The sequence below is a fragment of the Eublepharis macularius genome, chromosome 1, assembly GCF_028583425.1.
Source record: "Eublepharis macularius isolate TG4126 chromosome 1, MPM_Emac_v1.0, whole genome shotgun sequence".
Taxonomy (NCBI): Eukaryota; Metazoa; Chordata; class Lepidosauria; order Squamata; family Eublepharidae; genus Eublepharis; species Eublepharis macularius.
The window spans coordinates 148,328,401-148,345,828 of NC_072790.1; the positions used below are offsets into that span (position 1 = coordinate 148,328,401).

The following is a 17,428-nucleotide window of genomic DNA, read 5'->3' on the forward strand; positions in this document are numbered from 1 at the left end:
GGAAACGTGTGGCGTAGTCCACGATCACCAGGGCAAAACGGTAGCCCCGGGGTGTGCGTGGCAGTGGGCCGATAAAGTCCATCGCTATCCGCTGGAAGGGCACCCCCATCACTGGCAGCGGGGAAAGAGGGGCCTTTGGCGGGCGTCTCGCTGCCACCCTCTGGCAGGTGGGGCATGAGCGGCAGTATGCCTTCACGTCCGCATTCACCGAGGGCCAGAAGAAACGCTCGAGGATCTTCCTCAGGGTCTTGTGGTGCCCCAGGTGCCCGGCCCAAGTGTGCTCATGGGCGGTGCGGAGGACCTCCGGCCGATAGCCTGCTGGCACAAGTAGTTGGCGGACCTCTCCCTGGCCATTCGGGGCACGAGCTATGCGAACCCAAACCCCTCCTTGCTTCTCAATGCGAGGGAGCCGTTGGGACCTCCGTTCATCCCGCACCTGCTCCTCCTCACGAGCGGCTGTCTCTCGCAAGCGCTGCAAGGACTCATCTGCCCCTTGGGCATCACAGAATGGGCGATCTGCTGGGGGTCCAGCTGGGTCTTCAGTCTGTGGTTCTGCCCCTGGTCTGGTGGAGGGACCCTCTCCCGGGTCGTCGGCCTCCTCCACTTGCAGAGTGGTGGCAACTTGTGGGTCTGTCAATTCCCGTGCCGCCTCCCGCCGAGGCCTGGTGATCCCTGGGGCGTCTCTTCCCGATTTCTTCGCTGCCTGCTGGAGGAGCCTGAAGAACCCCGGGGCATCTCTTCCCAGCAGCATTGGCACGGGTAGGTGAGCTACCTGGGCAACTTCCATTTGGTGGCAGACCCCTAGGTACTCTACCGTGATTAGGGCCGTAGGGTACGGCTGGGTGCGGCCCATCACATCCGTCACCGGGATCCAGCGGTGCACTGGGGTGGCAGCTGGGAGGAGTTGGGGCCGAATTGCTGAGACTGCACTCCCGGAGTCCAACAGGGCTTGTAGGATCAGCTGGCCTATCCTCACGGTGGCGCATAGACTCAGCACCTGCTTGCCAGGTGGTGGGTTACTTTCCCAAGCCAACGCACATACCACTGGCGAGGAGGCTGTGGGTGTGCAGGCTTGCATCCGCTGCTCCACGGCCTGCATTAGCTCTGCCTGAGCTGTTTGGAAGGCCGCCTCCAACTTCCTCCACATCCTGTCCAAGCATTCCTCCAGCCACAGTCTGAGGTCTGCTGGGGCTACGGCATTGGGATACATCCCTTCGACTGGCGCCTGCGTCGGAACGGCTTTCCCCGTACGGGCCACCAACTTGTCAGGGCTTGCCGCCGCTGCCGCTGGGCGTGGCATTGGGCGGTCTGCTCCTGACGTCATAGGGGGGCCAGGGATGCTGCAGGACCCTGCTCTGTGAAAGGAGGGGCGGTATACCTCACCCAGACTCCCTCTCAGTCCACTCGCTGGCCTGCTCAACCTGGCCTGCTTGCCCCCTGTGTCCTTCTTCATCCCCTCCTTCCAGAACTCTCCTCCAAACCTCCACTCTTGCATTGCACCGCTCTCACTCCACATTATCACTCCTTACTCACATCCACCACCACAGGGCTCTTCCCAGCCAGCTTTTATAGGGCTTCCTTCTACTGCCCCACCCCTCTTCCAGCCCAGTCTTGGGCTGCACCAAGCAGTTGCAGCTGGGGTAGCTGATCTGGCCCCACTGACCAGCACCAGCTGTGCCTTGTTCCCTGGCTGCCCAGCCTCCCTGCCTTGGCTGATTGCTGAAGGCCTGTCCAGCTGCAGTCCCCTGGCTAGCAGCTCGGCCTCCCTGGCTGAGCTGATGGCTGAAGGTGGGTCCAGCTGCGGCTCCTTGGCTGGTTGCCCAGGGCTTCCTGCAGAGTGCCTCCAATAGCCCCACCTGGAGTGGCTTGGCTTCTGGCAACTCCTGGGCCAGGCTACTATTTTCTAGCTGGGGCGTGGCTTTGGGCTGTTGGGGCTGCTGCTGCTTCTCCTCCTTAGGTAAGGTCTTTGGGTGGGTGACTGCTGGGCCCCCAATCCCTCTGCCCTTGCCCCCTTCTGCCTTGCTTAGTCCCCTTTCCTTCCCCAGGGGAGTGGGACTCGCTGGCTTCTCTCTGTCTCCCCCTGACTCCTGAGGCCCTGGGCCTTTGCCTCTTGCCCCTGGCGCCGGCAGGTTCTGGCTCCATTTGCCCGTGGGAGGGGATGACCTGCTGTCCCCAGGCTGCCCCCTCTGCTTGCCAGTCAGACCGGTTGACCTACTGCCTGCTGGCTGACCGGTTGACCTGCTGGCTGCTGGCTGCCCCCTCTGTTTGCCCGTCAGCCCGGTTGACCTGCTGTTCCCTCTTGTCAAGTCTGGGGGCTGGGGCTCAGACCCCGGACAAGGTTGTACCACTCAGTGCCCCCTATCCATGGGCACCTGCTGTCACCTCTGAGAAGGAGGGAATGGGTCCCACCACGACTCACATTTTTTCCATGAAGGCAGGAAGATGGGTGCTGTCTGAGGCTGCTCCTTTTGGCCACAAGGGACAGCTCAGCTGTTGTTGCAGATGAAGTTGTACCACTCGGTGCCCCCTATCCATGGGCACCTGCTGTCCCTTCTGAGCAGGGGGGAATGGGTCCCACCACGACTCACATCCTTTCTGCAAAGGCAGGAAGATGGGTGCTGTCTGAGGCTGCCGCTTTTGACCACAAGGGACAGCTCAGCTGTTGTTGCAGATAAGGTTGTACCACTCGGTGCCCCCTATCCATGGGCACCTGCTGTCCCCTCTGAGCAGGGGGGAATGGGTCCCACAACTTACATCCTTTCCACGAAGGCAGGAAGGTGGGTGCTGTCTGCTGCTGCTGCTTTTTGCCATGAGGAGCAGCTCAGGAGCTGTTGCACATGTGGTTGTACAGCACGGTGCTCCCTGTCAACGTCACCAGCTGTCCCCTCTGAGCAGCGGGGAATGGGTCCCACCATGACTCACATCCTTTCTGCGAAGACAGGAAGATGGGTGCTGTCTGAGGCTGCCGCTTTTGGCCACAAGGGACAGCTCAGCTGTTGTTGCAGATAAGGTTGTACCACTCGGTGCCCCCTATCCATGGGCACCCGCTGTCCCCTCTGAGCAGGGGGGAATGGGTCCCACAACTTACATCCTTTCCACGAAGGCAGGAAGGTGGGTGCTGTCTGCTGCTGCTTTTTTCCATGAGGAGCAGCTCAGGAGCTGTTGCACATGTGGTTGTATAGCACGGTGCTCCCTGTCAACGTCACCAGCTGTCCCCTCTGAGCAGGGGGGAATGGGTCCCTGCCGTAACTCCCATCCTTTCCGCAAAGGCAGGGTGATGCTGGCGGCAGCCTACACCACTTCGTAGTGCCTGTACTGCCTGCACAGGCAAGGTGTCTCTGATTGGAGTGGATTCTGTGGAACTCCCATCTTCTGTAGGGTGCCAATTGTGATGTCTGTGAAGGCAGGCTGGTAGGCAATGCAGGGGGCAGCCCAAAGCTCCCCACATGGGCACCTACCTGTCTGCCCACAATCCCCTTTCCCCGGGGAACCGATGCCTCCCCCACAATGGGGGAGAAGGCAACCTCCATGCCTCAATGGCCAGCACGTGAGCCTCCACTTCTACATGTTAGGGGCGGGCCCCACCTCCCACCCTTGGTTCTTTCCTTCCAACTTTCTAACGACAGGAAAACCCAGATATTTATGCAATCCACCTGTCTCCCCAATATCCTTGTACACGGTATCTGTCTCTCCTGTCAATCCAATACAGGTATTCAATGTATCCATGCATTCCTCTATCCTATACACCTATCCCATGCAGCTATGCATCTATCTATCCAGAAACCTATCTATCCCATGTACCTAACCATCCAATGCTCCATGTCCAGCCGGTGTGTATGGTCGGGAACAGCCTCTGCACCACGCGAGGTGTGGACAACAGCATTGGCCCCGATGCCATGATGTCCCCATCTGGTGGACATATGTTGGTGTCTCTGACCCACCAGGGTGTGTGTTTGTGTGTGCAAGGCCTCCGCATACGCCATCATGTCTTGCTGGAGGGGTTTCTTTGCAGACTGTTGCTGGGTCACTTGGTTATGTGGCAGCCACCGACATGACACATCTTTTGGCCTTGCGGCAGAAAATAGCCTCAGGGAGGCCTGGCGGGTGGGCACATGGGGGATGCCGCCAGTGAGTGCCGCCGCCAACATCACCCACCATCATACCTTGGCAGAAAGTAGGTTCAGGGAGGCCTGGCGGGAGGGCACATGGGGGGTGCCATCCATGAGTGGACAACCCTCCGCCCCCTAGAGTCCACTGCTTGTACATGGGGCCAAAATCAACTGGTGGCTCCCATTGTTTCGAATGGGAGTTTCCTGGGGGCATCGGATTTGGGAATGTATAACTCCAAGATCCGTATTGCAATCTTGACCAAACTTGGTTGATGGCTGGAGGAGAGCCTGCTGAACACTCCCTGTGAATATGGGCTCTCTAAGTCCCAAGATGGCTCATCTGGCCCCCACTAACAATGAACAACGAACATGTTCATTAATGGGACACATTCATTACTGTTCATCGGTTCGTGTTCATCGGCGGCAACGAACAACGAACAACGTATTCGGGTTTTTTCCTGTTCGTGCCCATGTCTAGTCATCACAGGAGGAAACAGTGCATACTCTCCTGTCCTTTTGGCAGAACATTACAAAAATGGTGGCTCTATGTTATGTTCTTCCTTGCCTGTAATACATAAAGCAACATTAAAGCCATGTCTTGACATTATACTTCTATGTGTATCTATGCTAGCAAATGGTGTGATTTTCAGGCAGGGAAATGAACAATGTTTTGATGTCAAGACCTAGGATAAGTTGTACCTGGTGCTACAGGACGAGAACTCCACATGAGGCAGACAAATTCTAAACTAGCCCATGGACAAAGCACTTATGAACAGATTCCAAAGCAGCCATTGTGGTATAGTGATAAAGTGTTGGATTAAAGTTTGGGAGACTTTGAAGGGAGATTTGACTCTCAAAAGCTTATACCCTGAAAATCTTATGGATTTTTAAGGTGCCACTGGACTCAAACCCTGATGCTCTATCTCACAGGGTTGCTGTGAGGATAAAATAGAGGAGAGGAGAATAATGTAAGCTGCTTTGGATCCTCATTGGGTGAAAAGCAGGGTTTAAATGAAGTAAATAAACATTTATTTGAAACTTGATCCGCAGTTGCAGAGACTTTGAGCACAAACTGCACAAGAATATGGTGAAGTTCGATCACATGCAGTAATCCCTATTTAGTATGTCACTGCAAAAGAGCTTCAAGAAGTTCTTTCAGTGCCTTGATAAATCTGGGTCTGTGATAGAGCAATGACAACTACTCACTATAGTTATATCTACACAGGCTGACCATCATAGTACTAAAAACACAACACAACCATTATATTATTTCCCATTGCACAGGAATGCTCTTGCTAGGGACATGGGCAGCCTCATTAATTATGCCCTGGATCCTTGCCCAATCTGGCTGCTAAAATCATGTAAGGATCATGACACCTTTCCCCCACCAATGCATCTGCCCAGTGTAGGCCACCAGAGCTGATCCAAGTTGTCAGAGGCCTGTTGGGATCTGGCCTGCAGGAGGAGATGCACTGCTTGGTGGCCTGCCATGACCATTTTCCACAACACTTTGCAGAAAAAATCTCTCACTTGCATATTAACCTGGGCCCTGTATTAACACTGGCATGGTCAGGAAGTGCCAGCATGTTGTCTCATCCAGTTGTTTGGGATACTTTTTGGTTTATTGAGTTAGAGGATATAGATAGAATCTCTGGATGTTTGAAGCCTATCACCTGCTTGTATGACTCTTGCTCTTCCTGGCTACTTAAATCTGCCAAAGGGGCTGGCTGACTAGGTCTGAGAGGTAATTAATACCTCCTTGGGGGGGCACCCCAGTCTTGAAATAGGCCTTTGGCCTGTGGGGTCCCACAAGACTCCATCTTGTTCCCTATGCTCTTTAACATCTACATGAAATTGCTGGATGAGGTCATCCTGAGATTTGGGTTGGGTTGTCACCAATATGTGATGACTCTCAGCTCTACCTTACACTTCTGGCAGATCCCAGGGAGACTGTAGAAATCCTTCACTGATACCTGGAGGCAGTTTAAGATGAACATGGGCTAATAAATTGAAGCCTAATCTCAACAAGATGGCAGCACTACTGGTGAGTGGCTGGTCTGTCCCAGGATTTAAGGTGCCACCCATACTGGATAGGGTTGCACTCCCCTTGAAGGAATAGGTCTGCAATTTGGGTGAACTCGTATGCAGGCTTACTGCTAGATAAGTTGGTGGCAGCTGCAGCCTATTCCCTTTCATTGCTATCTTCTGACAGTGGGTGAATATTTTTATTTTCGTGTGGCGTTCACTTAGTGATAACTCCTTGTCCTATGTTTTATTGTTTTTATGTTTCTGTATGTGTATTTTAGCTCTGGTTTTGTTTTAATGTGCTTTTTTGATTTTAATGGTTTTTAAGATGAGGTTTTCTTATTATGTTTAACCTATTGGCCATCTTGGTGACACTGATGAGGGCAGAAAGGCAGGGTATAAATTTTGTAAATAATAGGAAAGTGATTGAGAAAGCAGTAGAGGACCAGCACTAGGTCTTCTTGGATAACTGATACGCTCTGTACCCTTTTTAGTCTGGCCTCAGGGAGGGCTATTGGATGGAGATGGTCCTGGTGATTTAAGCTGACAACCTCTGTCAGTGTAGAAAAAGGACATGTCTCCTTGTTGCTCCTAATGGTTTTTTCTGCTGCCTTTGATACAGTGGACCTTGCCATCTTGTTGAGGCTTTTGTAGGCAGAGGTGGGTATCAATGTATGTGCATTGGGCTGGTTCAAATCATTCCTTATGGGCCAGACTCAGAAAGTTTCCCACTTTCGATGAGATTTAACTGACCTCTGCTGAATCAGTTAAAAGCCTAGGAATGATACTGGATCCAACATTACTGCTGGAGAGGTTTATACAGCTGCAGCAATGCTTTCTTCCAACAGTTTAGCCCAGAAGCTGTAAAGTGGAGGCAAGCTTTGCACTATAGCAGAAAAGTGGCATGAACCTTGAAGCTGGTGGGGGATGGAACAACAACAAGTGAGCAAGAAAGCAGCGACACAAAGTGGAAGCGAGCTCCACAGTGGCAGGAGAGTGGTGCAAGTCTGGCAGGGTATAGGAGGCAGCAGGCAGATTCCCATCCTGCCCTCTGCCCACACTCAAGCTCCAAAAGAGCCCTTCAAGCTGCCACCAGCCACCTTTTAAACTGTGTAGCTCTAGTGAGCCCCCCTTCCTTGAGTTAGTTTGGAATTCTCAGGTTTGACATTGGGATTCTCTACTTTGACATTGGTTCCCTTGTTTCACTCTGCTTCTGCTGGACTTTGTTGGTTCAGCTTGCCTGGGAGTGGCACTTATATTTGGGACTGGCTTTGACCAGAGGTTGTCTTTGCTTAAGGTTTCCTCTTGCCTGGAATGCCTTGGAAATGTTTTCCCCACAGGAACCAAGGGAGAATGGCAGGGGGCAGCTTGTTCATGGGCCCATAGAACTGGACCCCAGGATCCACTCTTCCTGAAACTTGACAAGTATTTAGTGAACAGGAAGGAGTAGGTTACCTTAAAATGTAGTGGATTTTGCTTAAAAAATGACCCACCCATCCCCATTATTTCCCATAGGAAGTAATGGCCAGATAAATTAGGGATACTCTAACTGGATTAGAGAATTTGACCTAGATTTCAGGGATATTGGATTTTTTTTAAGTATCTCTGAAACTTGGATCTGGATCACTGGGGATTTTTTGGGGTGCATGCCCCTAGTGCCACCTTGCAAATGGGTTTTTAAAAAATTACCCATACCCATGCATTCTCTGTTGTGGTCCACACTTTATGGAATGGCCTGCCAGATGAGGTCAGGAAGACTTCCAGTTTCCTGGTTTTTCACAAACTATGCAAAATTGAATTATTCAGGAGAGCTTTTGTATACAAGTAATAAGAGGTAAACTGCAATGTACTGTTTCCAAAAGATGCTTTGATAAAGCAATAGGGACTGTGGACTAGATTACTGTGTATAGCACATACCACTGTTGCTCTAAGTATGATTCTACTATATAATTTCTGCATCATTAAACATGTTAATGCTTATGCTTTGTTTCAGTTCTGCTGTAAGATTTTTGCTTGTTTTCAGATTTCTGAAATCCAAATCCTGTTGCATTTGCTTACTGGATGTCCCATCCTGTTGATTGTATTGACTTATACTGTGTCCATCTGCCTTGAGTCTCAGTGAGAAAGGCAGACTATAAATATAGTATATAAATAAATATAATTAAAACAACTCCCCTATTACTGATGCTGTGTTATAAATGATGCAGACTACGTGATAAGAAAACAGGAGAGAGAAGTAGCCATGAATCTCATGAGCTCAGCAGACAAATGGATATACTTAAAAGTGTAAAGCAAATTATTGGTATGCATGTAGCAGCCATCCAGCATAAGAGCCCATCACTAGTGACAGGGACTCAGGGTACTAATGTCAGTTGTGCCTCTGACTCCTTTCAGAGATGTCTGGGGGTTAAACATATGCAGAACTTGAACTACAGATCTGTGACATGGGAAACTATGTCTTCCTGAGCAGTCTTTTCTGCTCTAATATATATGGCTGATTTAAATACAACTTGAGTGGTTACAGGACTGCTCCCAAGTTGGGTTCTATAGACCAGCATCCTCCTTCAGTTTTACCACTGACTGGCCTGGTGATAGCTAAGATGTGAACTCTGCAAGATTCAGATTTGAAATTTAGATGGAAACTGCAATTTTTAGATAGTGACATACTAATCTTGAATTGAAATTCTGTCTCTAAATGTTTGGTAAAATCTTGCAATTATTCATGAAATCCCCTCATCCTTACTCCAAGAAAGACCCCAGCAGGTGGCCTCCTGCTGACCAGATTAAGCTGACAAACTCATTTTGTCACATTTTCCATAAGAAATTCTGACAGGTTTTGACCTTGATTGGCAGTCAAAGCCAAAGGACAACAGTTAATCAGAACATATAAAGCATGTAGCAAACACTTCTTCTATAGACATCTTGTGCTTAGAAAGCATATTTTTAATTAACAAAATGAAAAACCAAGATATTGCTCCCTTCATGTGTATATAATCTTAAAATGCTGTGTGTTATATGTTACAATTATCAAATGTGAAAGAACTGAGATACTAGAAGCTCATTTTAAAAGAAATATCTTTACCAGTATATCCTTGTAAAAGCTGTACAGATAAAACTACTAAAACCCACATGAAACAAATATATAGTATAATCTGAGAAGCAGGAGTTTATATATTATTATATTCAGAAGCCCGAAAGAGGGGAAATAATCCATATTGAGACATAAGAATTGTATTTCAAATAAATATTTTCTTCAGCTACCACTCACCAGGAAAGCAAGAAAGATGCTCTACCAGTACATCATGGCCTGCTCCCTAAAATATACCACAGTGGTGGAAGAGGATGCTTAACCCCTATTTAACACTTCTTGTGCAAATCCCTCACCTATCCAGAGAGTCTGGGACATATTTTGTTATCAAGTGGAGAAAAGAAACTAAAGGGAAAGGCTGAAGAAGAAAACTGGCAGGTGTAGAATATATTCCTCTTCTTGTTCAAGGTGCCATTTAGCCAGGTTTCATGGTTAACACATTGAACCTACAGCTCCAGATTTAATAGTTAAGGGACAACACATGTCTTGTATAACAAGATAAGGAACTGGAGAAAAATCCACATTGAAAAGAAAACAGCCAACATTACTGATTTATCTAAATCACTCCAGAGTGGGTTACATAGTTAAATGCTATCATAGAAAAAAACACCTTGGGCACTGGCATTTGGAATCTAGTATCCTTATTTGCTCAATAAGTAAATGTATGTGCTTGGATTCAACTGGATTTCATTAATATAAGAACAGACATAAGGAAGCAAGGAATACAATTACTGTGAGTCATTGATGGCAGATGAAAAAATCAGCTGACATAGAATAACAATGTTGGGAATGTCATTGTGTTTTTCTTCAGCTAGCATCAAAAATGGAACCGTTCTTTCAAACACTGCATAGATATAGCTTCTTTTTCTATAAAGATGATAGAGGCTTATCACACTCAGGAAAAAGCCTTGCCTTCCAGACATGGGAAAATTCACACCTTCAGTGAATAACAACTTCCTGGCTGTCACTTTCAGAGTTATTTCTACATTGCCAAAGGTGGTGGCAGTAAAAATGTGTTTTCTATCTCTCTTAAAAACAGTTGTGAACTTTACAGAGACTGAGTTGTGCACTGATTTAACCTGTCAGTTCTTTTTCTTACTGATGCATAGTAGACCTCGAAGAGTTCAAGGAAGAGATGGATATACTGATACTGACCGAATGATCATTTCAGAAGGCCAGGACAAAGCATTTTGAAAACTCTTGGGGATCCAATTCACGTAACAATATAATAATCAGAAAAATGTGACAATCTGCAAAATATAGAAGTCCTATACTGTATTCCTGGCTGCTGCCCGGTTTGAGAATCGTAGATTGACTGGGGTTTTCTCTCTTTTTGGGGTGTGTGTGTGTGGGGGGGGGTCTTTGGTTGGGCTTTTATGTACAGGGGGCTTTGATTTCTGGCTTTTGAAGTTGGTTATATTTACTGTTCATTTTGCTGGTTGTTCTTCTGTGGGGATTGTTTTCCCCTGTTGTTGGGCTTTCTTGGTTGGTATTTTTTGATGGGTTCTGTTTTCTGTTGGCATAGAAGTTTGATTTGGTCAGGTGTTCAATTGTTGGTTGTTCTTCTTCTGGGAGGGTATTCTTGGTCCAATCTTCATAAAACCTGGAGGGTCGTTAGAGAACTGCTAGAAGTATATCTGCTGCAAATCTGGTGGATTTTGCTTGCAAAATGCCACCCCCAGCCTCCTGGATAGCCCCCATAGTTTTCCCCATAGAGAATAATGGAGATTGGAGGTGGCTGGGGGCACCTTCTTTGGGGGCCATAAAATTGCTCCTGGGGTCCAATCTTTATGAAATTTGGGAGATTGTCAGAGGACAGATAGGAGTAAGTCCACTGCAAATTTGGTGAAATTTGGTCAAAAAATAACCCCCCCTCAGGCCACCAGAAATTTCTGAATTGAGCTTCCCATAGGAAACAATGGGTGAATTTTACCGAATTTGCTCTGTATTGCTGAACCAAACTGGAGAATCAATTTAGTATTCCCCATATTCCAGTTTTTTCCCCAGTTAGGTGTTACCAAATAAAATCAACCTTTTTTTTTCCTGCGCACATCCCTAGTTAGAACAACACACTAGAGACTTGGTCTAGTCCAAATATTTTGCTTATTGTACTGGATATTGTACTATTGTAATCATTCACCTCTTGGATTTTCTAGGAGTTAAATTATTACAATAACATGACATTCCAACAATATAGGGATCACTATCCCAAGAACTCTGCAGTCTCAGGGACATAGAGTGCCCTCTGATAATAGAGAATTTAGCCATCATGTCATAACCTGATGGTCAGTTTCTGTATTCTTAGGAGCCACTCCGAGCCCCAAATAATTGAAGGGCTGGCATTATTGACTTGTTTTAACATCAAGTCATTTTCTTTGAAAGTGCTGTATAACTATCATATTCAGTGGTGCAGTCAAATGACTTTTGATTTCTGAATATTATGGTCCCACATGGTAACATATTACTTCATGTACTTCATATGTAAAGCACAAAAAAGAACATTTGAACAATCTTAAGAAATGTGTTCTGGTATACAAAATTCTGGAATAAAATTTTGTTAGCCTTTAATATGCCACAAGATTCATATGTAATCTTGAAGCATGGCACCAAGCTAGCATTTGTGCCATATTTTAAAGATACTGTCAAGGGACATAAAACAGGGTATAATGTCCAGAAAAAAAGTAGGAAAGTCAGTCAGACACCAGAGATTAAAAATGAATTTGATAATGGAGTAATTTCCGCTAGGAGCTTGTTGAGTCAAAACCTAGAATACTAAAAAGATAAAGGAACATTCAAGCAATTACTCGGGTGGGGGGGCAGACCATTACAATTGACCCAGGAAGTCATGTTCCAATTCATTAATTATTCTATTTCTAAAAGTTGCTCTACAGCTGTGATTTTCTACAGCATCATGTTAACATAGAAGTCAACATGACATTTCAAAGACATTTTACTTTAAGACTAATTTTTTCTGATGCTATGGAGGGATATACTTGCATTCTTGCTTTTTGTTGAGCTTTTTTAAAAAACAAGGTTTAAACATTAAATATACAGAATTATAGTTCAGCAGTACAGAAAAATTATAGAGTTTTAAAGAAAAGAAGACTAAGCTGAAGTAACAGTGGTAGTCAAAACTACAGCAGAGTTTTAAAGATCAATTCACTTGCCTTATTAAACACAATGGACATCACAAAGAAATCCAACAAGAAGTTCTCAGAGATATCTTGGTAGTCAAACTGGAAGAAGATCACAGTAAAGCTCAATGTAACAAACTGGTGAATGGGATTACAAAAAGAACACCGCAGAAGCTTCATTCCTGCAATTGTAATCAGAAAGATATCACAGCTGCAAGACAAAAAAGAAAAGAAAAACTCAAATCAGGAAAACTAGCATATCTAGAATAGATACTAACAAACACATCAAGCCTACTTCTGTTTTGTTTACTTAATCTCCATGTAAAAAGCTGAATGTTTATTTCTCCCATTAGTACTATTTTTCAGTCATCATGTTTATTGAAGTCAACTGCTATCATCACTTTCCATGGCAGTTATCAGGGTTTGAAAAATCAAGAAGAAAATGAAAGTGAACTCGGGGACTTGGATCCCATAGTAAATCTTTGCTAACAAGGCATTTCCTTCCCTGAAAAAGAACTTTCTCACCTCACCTATGGTGCCAAATAATCCCTGAAATGCTCTTAAGGGCAGGAAACCACACAAACAACATGAGGGGGAGAATAGGAGGAGGAGCTTGCAGCTGAAGGGGAGAAATCAGCTAAAACTGCCTCTCTCTGCTTATACCCTACCACAAATTTTGTTAGTCTTATAGGTGCAAGTGGACTCTTGCTATTTTCTACTGCTACAGACAGACTAACATGGCTACCCATCTTGATCTATCTCCCATTCTGTTAGCAGAAATTTACCATAGGATCCAAGTGAAGAGAAGAAAGGATCTCAGAGCAGAGAGTTTCTTTTCATTCATAAAACAACTTTGGGATTCTGTCCCTGGATTCACTAAGCCTGAAAATAGCTTTGTGGAAATTACATCATCTCCAAGAAGAGGTGGTGTAACTTTATATGAGCCCCCGCCCACACACATACATACACACACACACACAACAGCTTGATCAGAAAATTGTGAAAAAGCCAGTATCTCCAAACTAAATTAATATAATCCACAAAAGTACAAAATGGTAGGAAGTCTGCTATGATGAGGGGCAAGTTCTTTCAAGACCCGGAGTATATCATGATATAGATAGACTGTGTTCTCCTTTCATTTTGTTAAGGTAGTCAGCTTGGCTGGATTTAAGCAATTTCATTTTCAATGGCGCTTATTTTTTGCTTTGTGTCCCTGCCCCTTCATGCAGATTTCTGGGTTAGTTTGAGATGAGGCTACTCTAAACAAGTAACTAAATGCTGCAGTGTGAATGAACTGTCAGAAACTCTTCCTGAGCCTGTTACAGCCTCTTCTCTGATTCATACTTCCATTTTGAAGGCAACATAAGTAAGTACAGAAGGCTGGCTCTGAATTTGTGAGTAGGCACCTTGCAAAGTGAAAAGAATGTTTGCTGGATTTGGCATCCCAGAAAAAGAATGAAGCTTGAAAGGGAAGGGCAAAGACAAAAGCATTCCAAGGGAAAGGAAAGTCATAACAGTTATACAAAGTCTAGGACAACTTGTGATTCACCAAACCAAACATAAAACCAGCAGCAACATATGGCTGCCTACTAGAAGTTAAATAAACCTCCTCTATTTGCCATCTTCCAAAGGCTGCAAAAATTAGGTGGCTGGTTGTCCGGTACCCGGCAGACCACAATCCATTGTTGTTAGGCTGCATCCAAGTTGGTGGGTTACGACTCGAGTGCTGCTGGCCTGGTACAGATGTAATGTTCCTTTTCTCTTAATTTCACTCTTAGGATTGGATCCAATGCAAAATTTGCACAAGTGGAAATGCAACAAACAGATCACGTTTGCTGCTTACACGAAGTCAAACTTATTCTGTTCCCACTTCTGTTTCCATTTGTGCAGGGCTTTTTTTCTGGGAAAAGAGGTGGTGGAACTCAGGGGATTGCCCTCGGAGAAAATGGTCACATGACTGGTGACCCCGCCCCCTGATCTCCAGGCAGAGGGGAGTTTAGATTGCTCTCTGCACTGCGCGGAGGGCAATCTAAACTCCCCTCTGTCTGGAGATCAGGGGGCGGGGCCACCAGCCATGTGACCATTTTCAAGAGGTTCCGGAACTCTGTTCCACCGGTTCCAGCAGAAAAAAAGCCCTGCATTTGTGTAAGATCTTGTGCAACCAATTTTGGGGTACTATAATATATAGGGTGAGAAGCATTAGATGATACACAAGATCTTGCACAAGTTAAGTCCATTTATGCTTCTGCTTGCACATCTAACCTTTAATTGCACTATCAAGTATGAACAACTTACTGTGGGGTTAGCCTCTTGTATTTGCTGATTGAAAAAGCATCATTGGTGAGGGCATTCAGTATGATTGCAGGATATAAGACATACTTTTCAAAACACTGAAGCCACACATAGAGTCTTTCAAACCACATTAAATGGGCAGCGCCTGAAATTTCCAAGAAAGGGTAACACATTCAAAATATATTCAACACAAATAACAGAGACAGCTTATAAATTCTGTATATTTTATTAACTAATATTCATTTATTACAATGAATGCTAATGCTGAAATTGGCTCAGATGATGAGGACTTCATGCTCTATTCACATCTTGTAATATGTGTTAAAATCAGAGAGAAATCATAGGAGCAATTTAATGCCAGTTAAGCTCCAGATAATAGACCAATGTAGCAGATGTCCCTGACTGCATAAGTAACAGGTTAGAGCTCTATAAACCTGAGAATAAAATGGGAGTTTTAGAAACAACAGAAGGCACAATAAAGAAAACTGGCCACAGCTAAAGGGAGACAGAGACTTTTATAGACAACTGTAGACTGTAAGAGGAACACCCAATTAGCAAAGAAATCAGAGAAGACTAAGGCAATACTAGTTGCTTACCAGAATTGATTAAGCACACACCAAATACAACTTTTCTAATCAGGGTAAGATCTTTGTGATGGTAAAGATTTCAGTTCCAAGCATTAAAGTTTTAATTATAAAATTGTAATAGATGAAGACTTCTCCTCCTGTTTTAGCTGTTGTATTTTTGACCAAATCTTTTGACTTACTGAACTGAGACACTTCCATGCTGCCCTCTGCCTGCTGCCTCAGAAAGTTTTACTCAGGTATGTAATGCATTGTGTGTGGGTGGGTGTGTATGTGTCTGACTCTGGGCACAGACCACAGCCTAGAATAATCTTGATGATTTGGGGGGAAATTGCCTTTGCAAATATTGTGAAGTACAAAGGTCATTCTTGTACATATTAACATCCCAAACTAGCATTTCTGTGCCATTAGACCATTTCAAATACTTGTTGATTATCAAGTTTTGATTTTTCAGTTGGAGTTAAAATCATTAAGAAGGGTTGAGCTTTATTTGCTCTCCCATTGTCCTACAATACACTCAGATGCAACGTGTCTCCTGAGTAGAGATGGGTACGAACAGCAATACGAACCAAAAAAAGCCATGAACAGCCCAATCTGCTGTTCGGGAACAAGCGGTTCATGAGGCCCCATTCCAAACGAACAGGTGGTTATTACAAGCCTCGTTCGTTGCTGTTCGTTGCTGTTCATCAAGCCAGACAGTCTGGCACCTACAATCAATTCCCTTGGCAACTTAGGCAGGGATTGTCTGAACTCCTCCTGTTGCCCTGGAAACCCCAATCTAAGCCCAATTTAGCTTGATAGGCAGGTCTTCCTTTCAAGTGTGGAGCTCCGAATTTGTTACAAGGGAACAAAGACCAGGGGGGAGGGGGAGCTCTGGCTTTAGAGAGGGAGAGACAGCTGCTGTTGGCATTTTTATAGAGAGAGTACATTGGAGCTTGAATTTTCTTTGTGTGGTGGGATAGGGATTTACCCTTTCAAGTTCCAGGGCTGCTGCCAGGCTCTGGGACCAAGCTATTATTTATTATTGGTACCCTTCCTGGTGCCTGCTCAGGTCAGGTTTCTGGGAGTGGTGCAGTAGGGATCTTGACTTGGATAATGGCTGGAGAAGAGCCTGCTGGCCCCCACGAACAGCCAACCATGAACATGTTCGTGAAGAGGGCCATGTTCGTGGTTGTTCGTGAGTCCCTGTTCGTGGATGGCAATAAACAACAAACATCATGTTCATTTTTTTCTGTTCATGCCCATCTCTACTCCTGAGTAAATCTTGGAATCTATAATACTGCTTAACAATTCTGTAAACAAAGCATTTAGCATGTGTCTTACAAGAATGTTGGTTTTTCAGCAGAGAATCAGTTGGGCTGGTTTTGAAAAGAGACTGAGGTCACATAAGTGGCCATTGTGCTGACATTCTTATCTTCTCATGTGACAAACACATACATTGCAAGTGATTAAAGCACAAACCCATCAAAACTTGACAGGAAGTTCCTATAGTGCACCAAAGAAAATAGGGTAGCTAAAAAACAAATCAATGTTATCAAAGACAAGGCAGCTTGTAGCTCAGAAAATTTCAGAAGAATTGCATAAAAGTCTCTGAGATTTAAAAGCATATACAGATTCCCTAGCATTCAAGTCACCACCTGCTGAAGCTAGCAGTTACTTAAAACCAATTTTTTAACAATGGGACTTTTTGCATTCAATTTTATGGTGTCTCATGAGAATTCAGTGCAGGAAATTAAAATCACAGGCTCCTACACTGTTGACACTCAAACTTTGTTCTATATCCAAGCATCTGAAAAATAATGCTGCCAAAAATGTAAAACTGAAAGGTATTTTAAGGGCCAGGATTTTATGTTAAAAAGATGCCTACATATATTTGCACAAAACTAATTCACTATTATGCAACATTTTAAAAAGAGGTTGTAAATACCAATAAATGGAACAGAACAAAAGCACAGGTGCCTAGATAAACTGGCTAACATATACAGATAGCACAGATGGCAGAGATTGTTTTAAACAGAGGAAACAACCTCGCACCCTCCTCTTGCACAGGTTCAGTTCATTCCAGTGTGGGTGGAAGATCCCCAGAACATTACATAGAATCAATGCTTCATGGGTTGAGGCCACAGAGATAACACAAACTCATTATTTCCTAGAGCCACATCTTCCCTGACAGCAGTCTAAATGCATGACCATGTG

General features: G+C 45.1%; 1 protein-coding gene across 1 annotated transcript in view; it reads right to left on the reverse strand.

Moving 5' to 3' along the window:
- Positions 1-17,428, reverse strand: part of PCNX2 (pecanex 2) — a 328,170-nt gene that overhangs the window by 150,637 nt on the left and 160,105 nt on the right. The window contains exons 20-21 of the mRNA XM_054980165.1: positions 14,652-14,793; positions 12,390-12,567 (exon numbers count right to left, since the gene is read on the reverse strand). Coding sequence (XP_054836140.1) covers positions 12,390-12,567; positions 14,652-14,793 — 320 coding nt within the window. The remainder of the gene's footprint in view (positions 1-12,389; positions 12,568-14,651; positions 14,794-17,428) is intronic.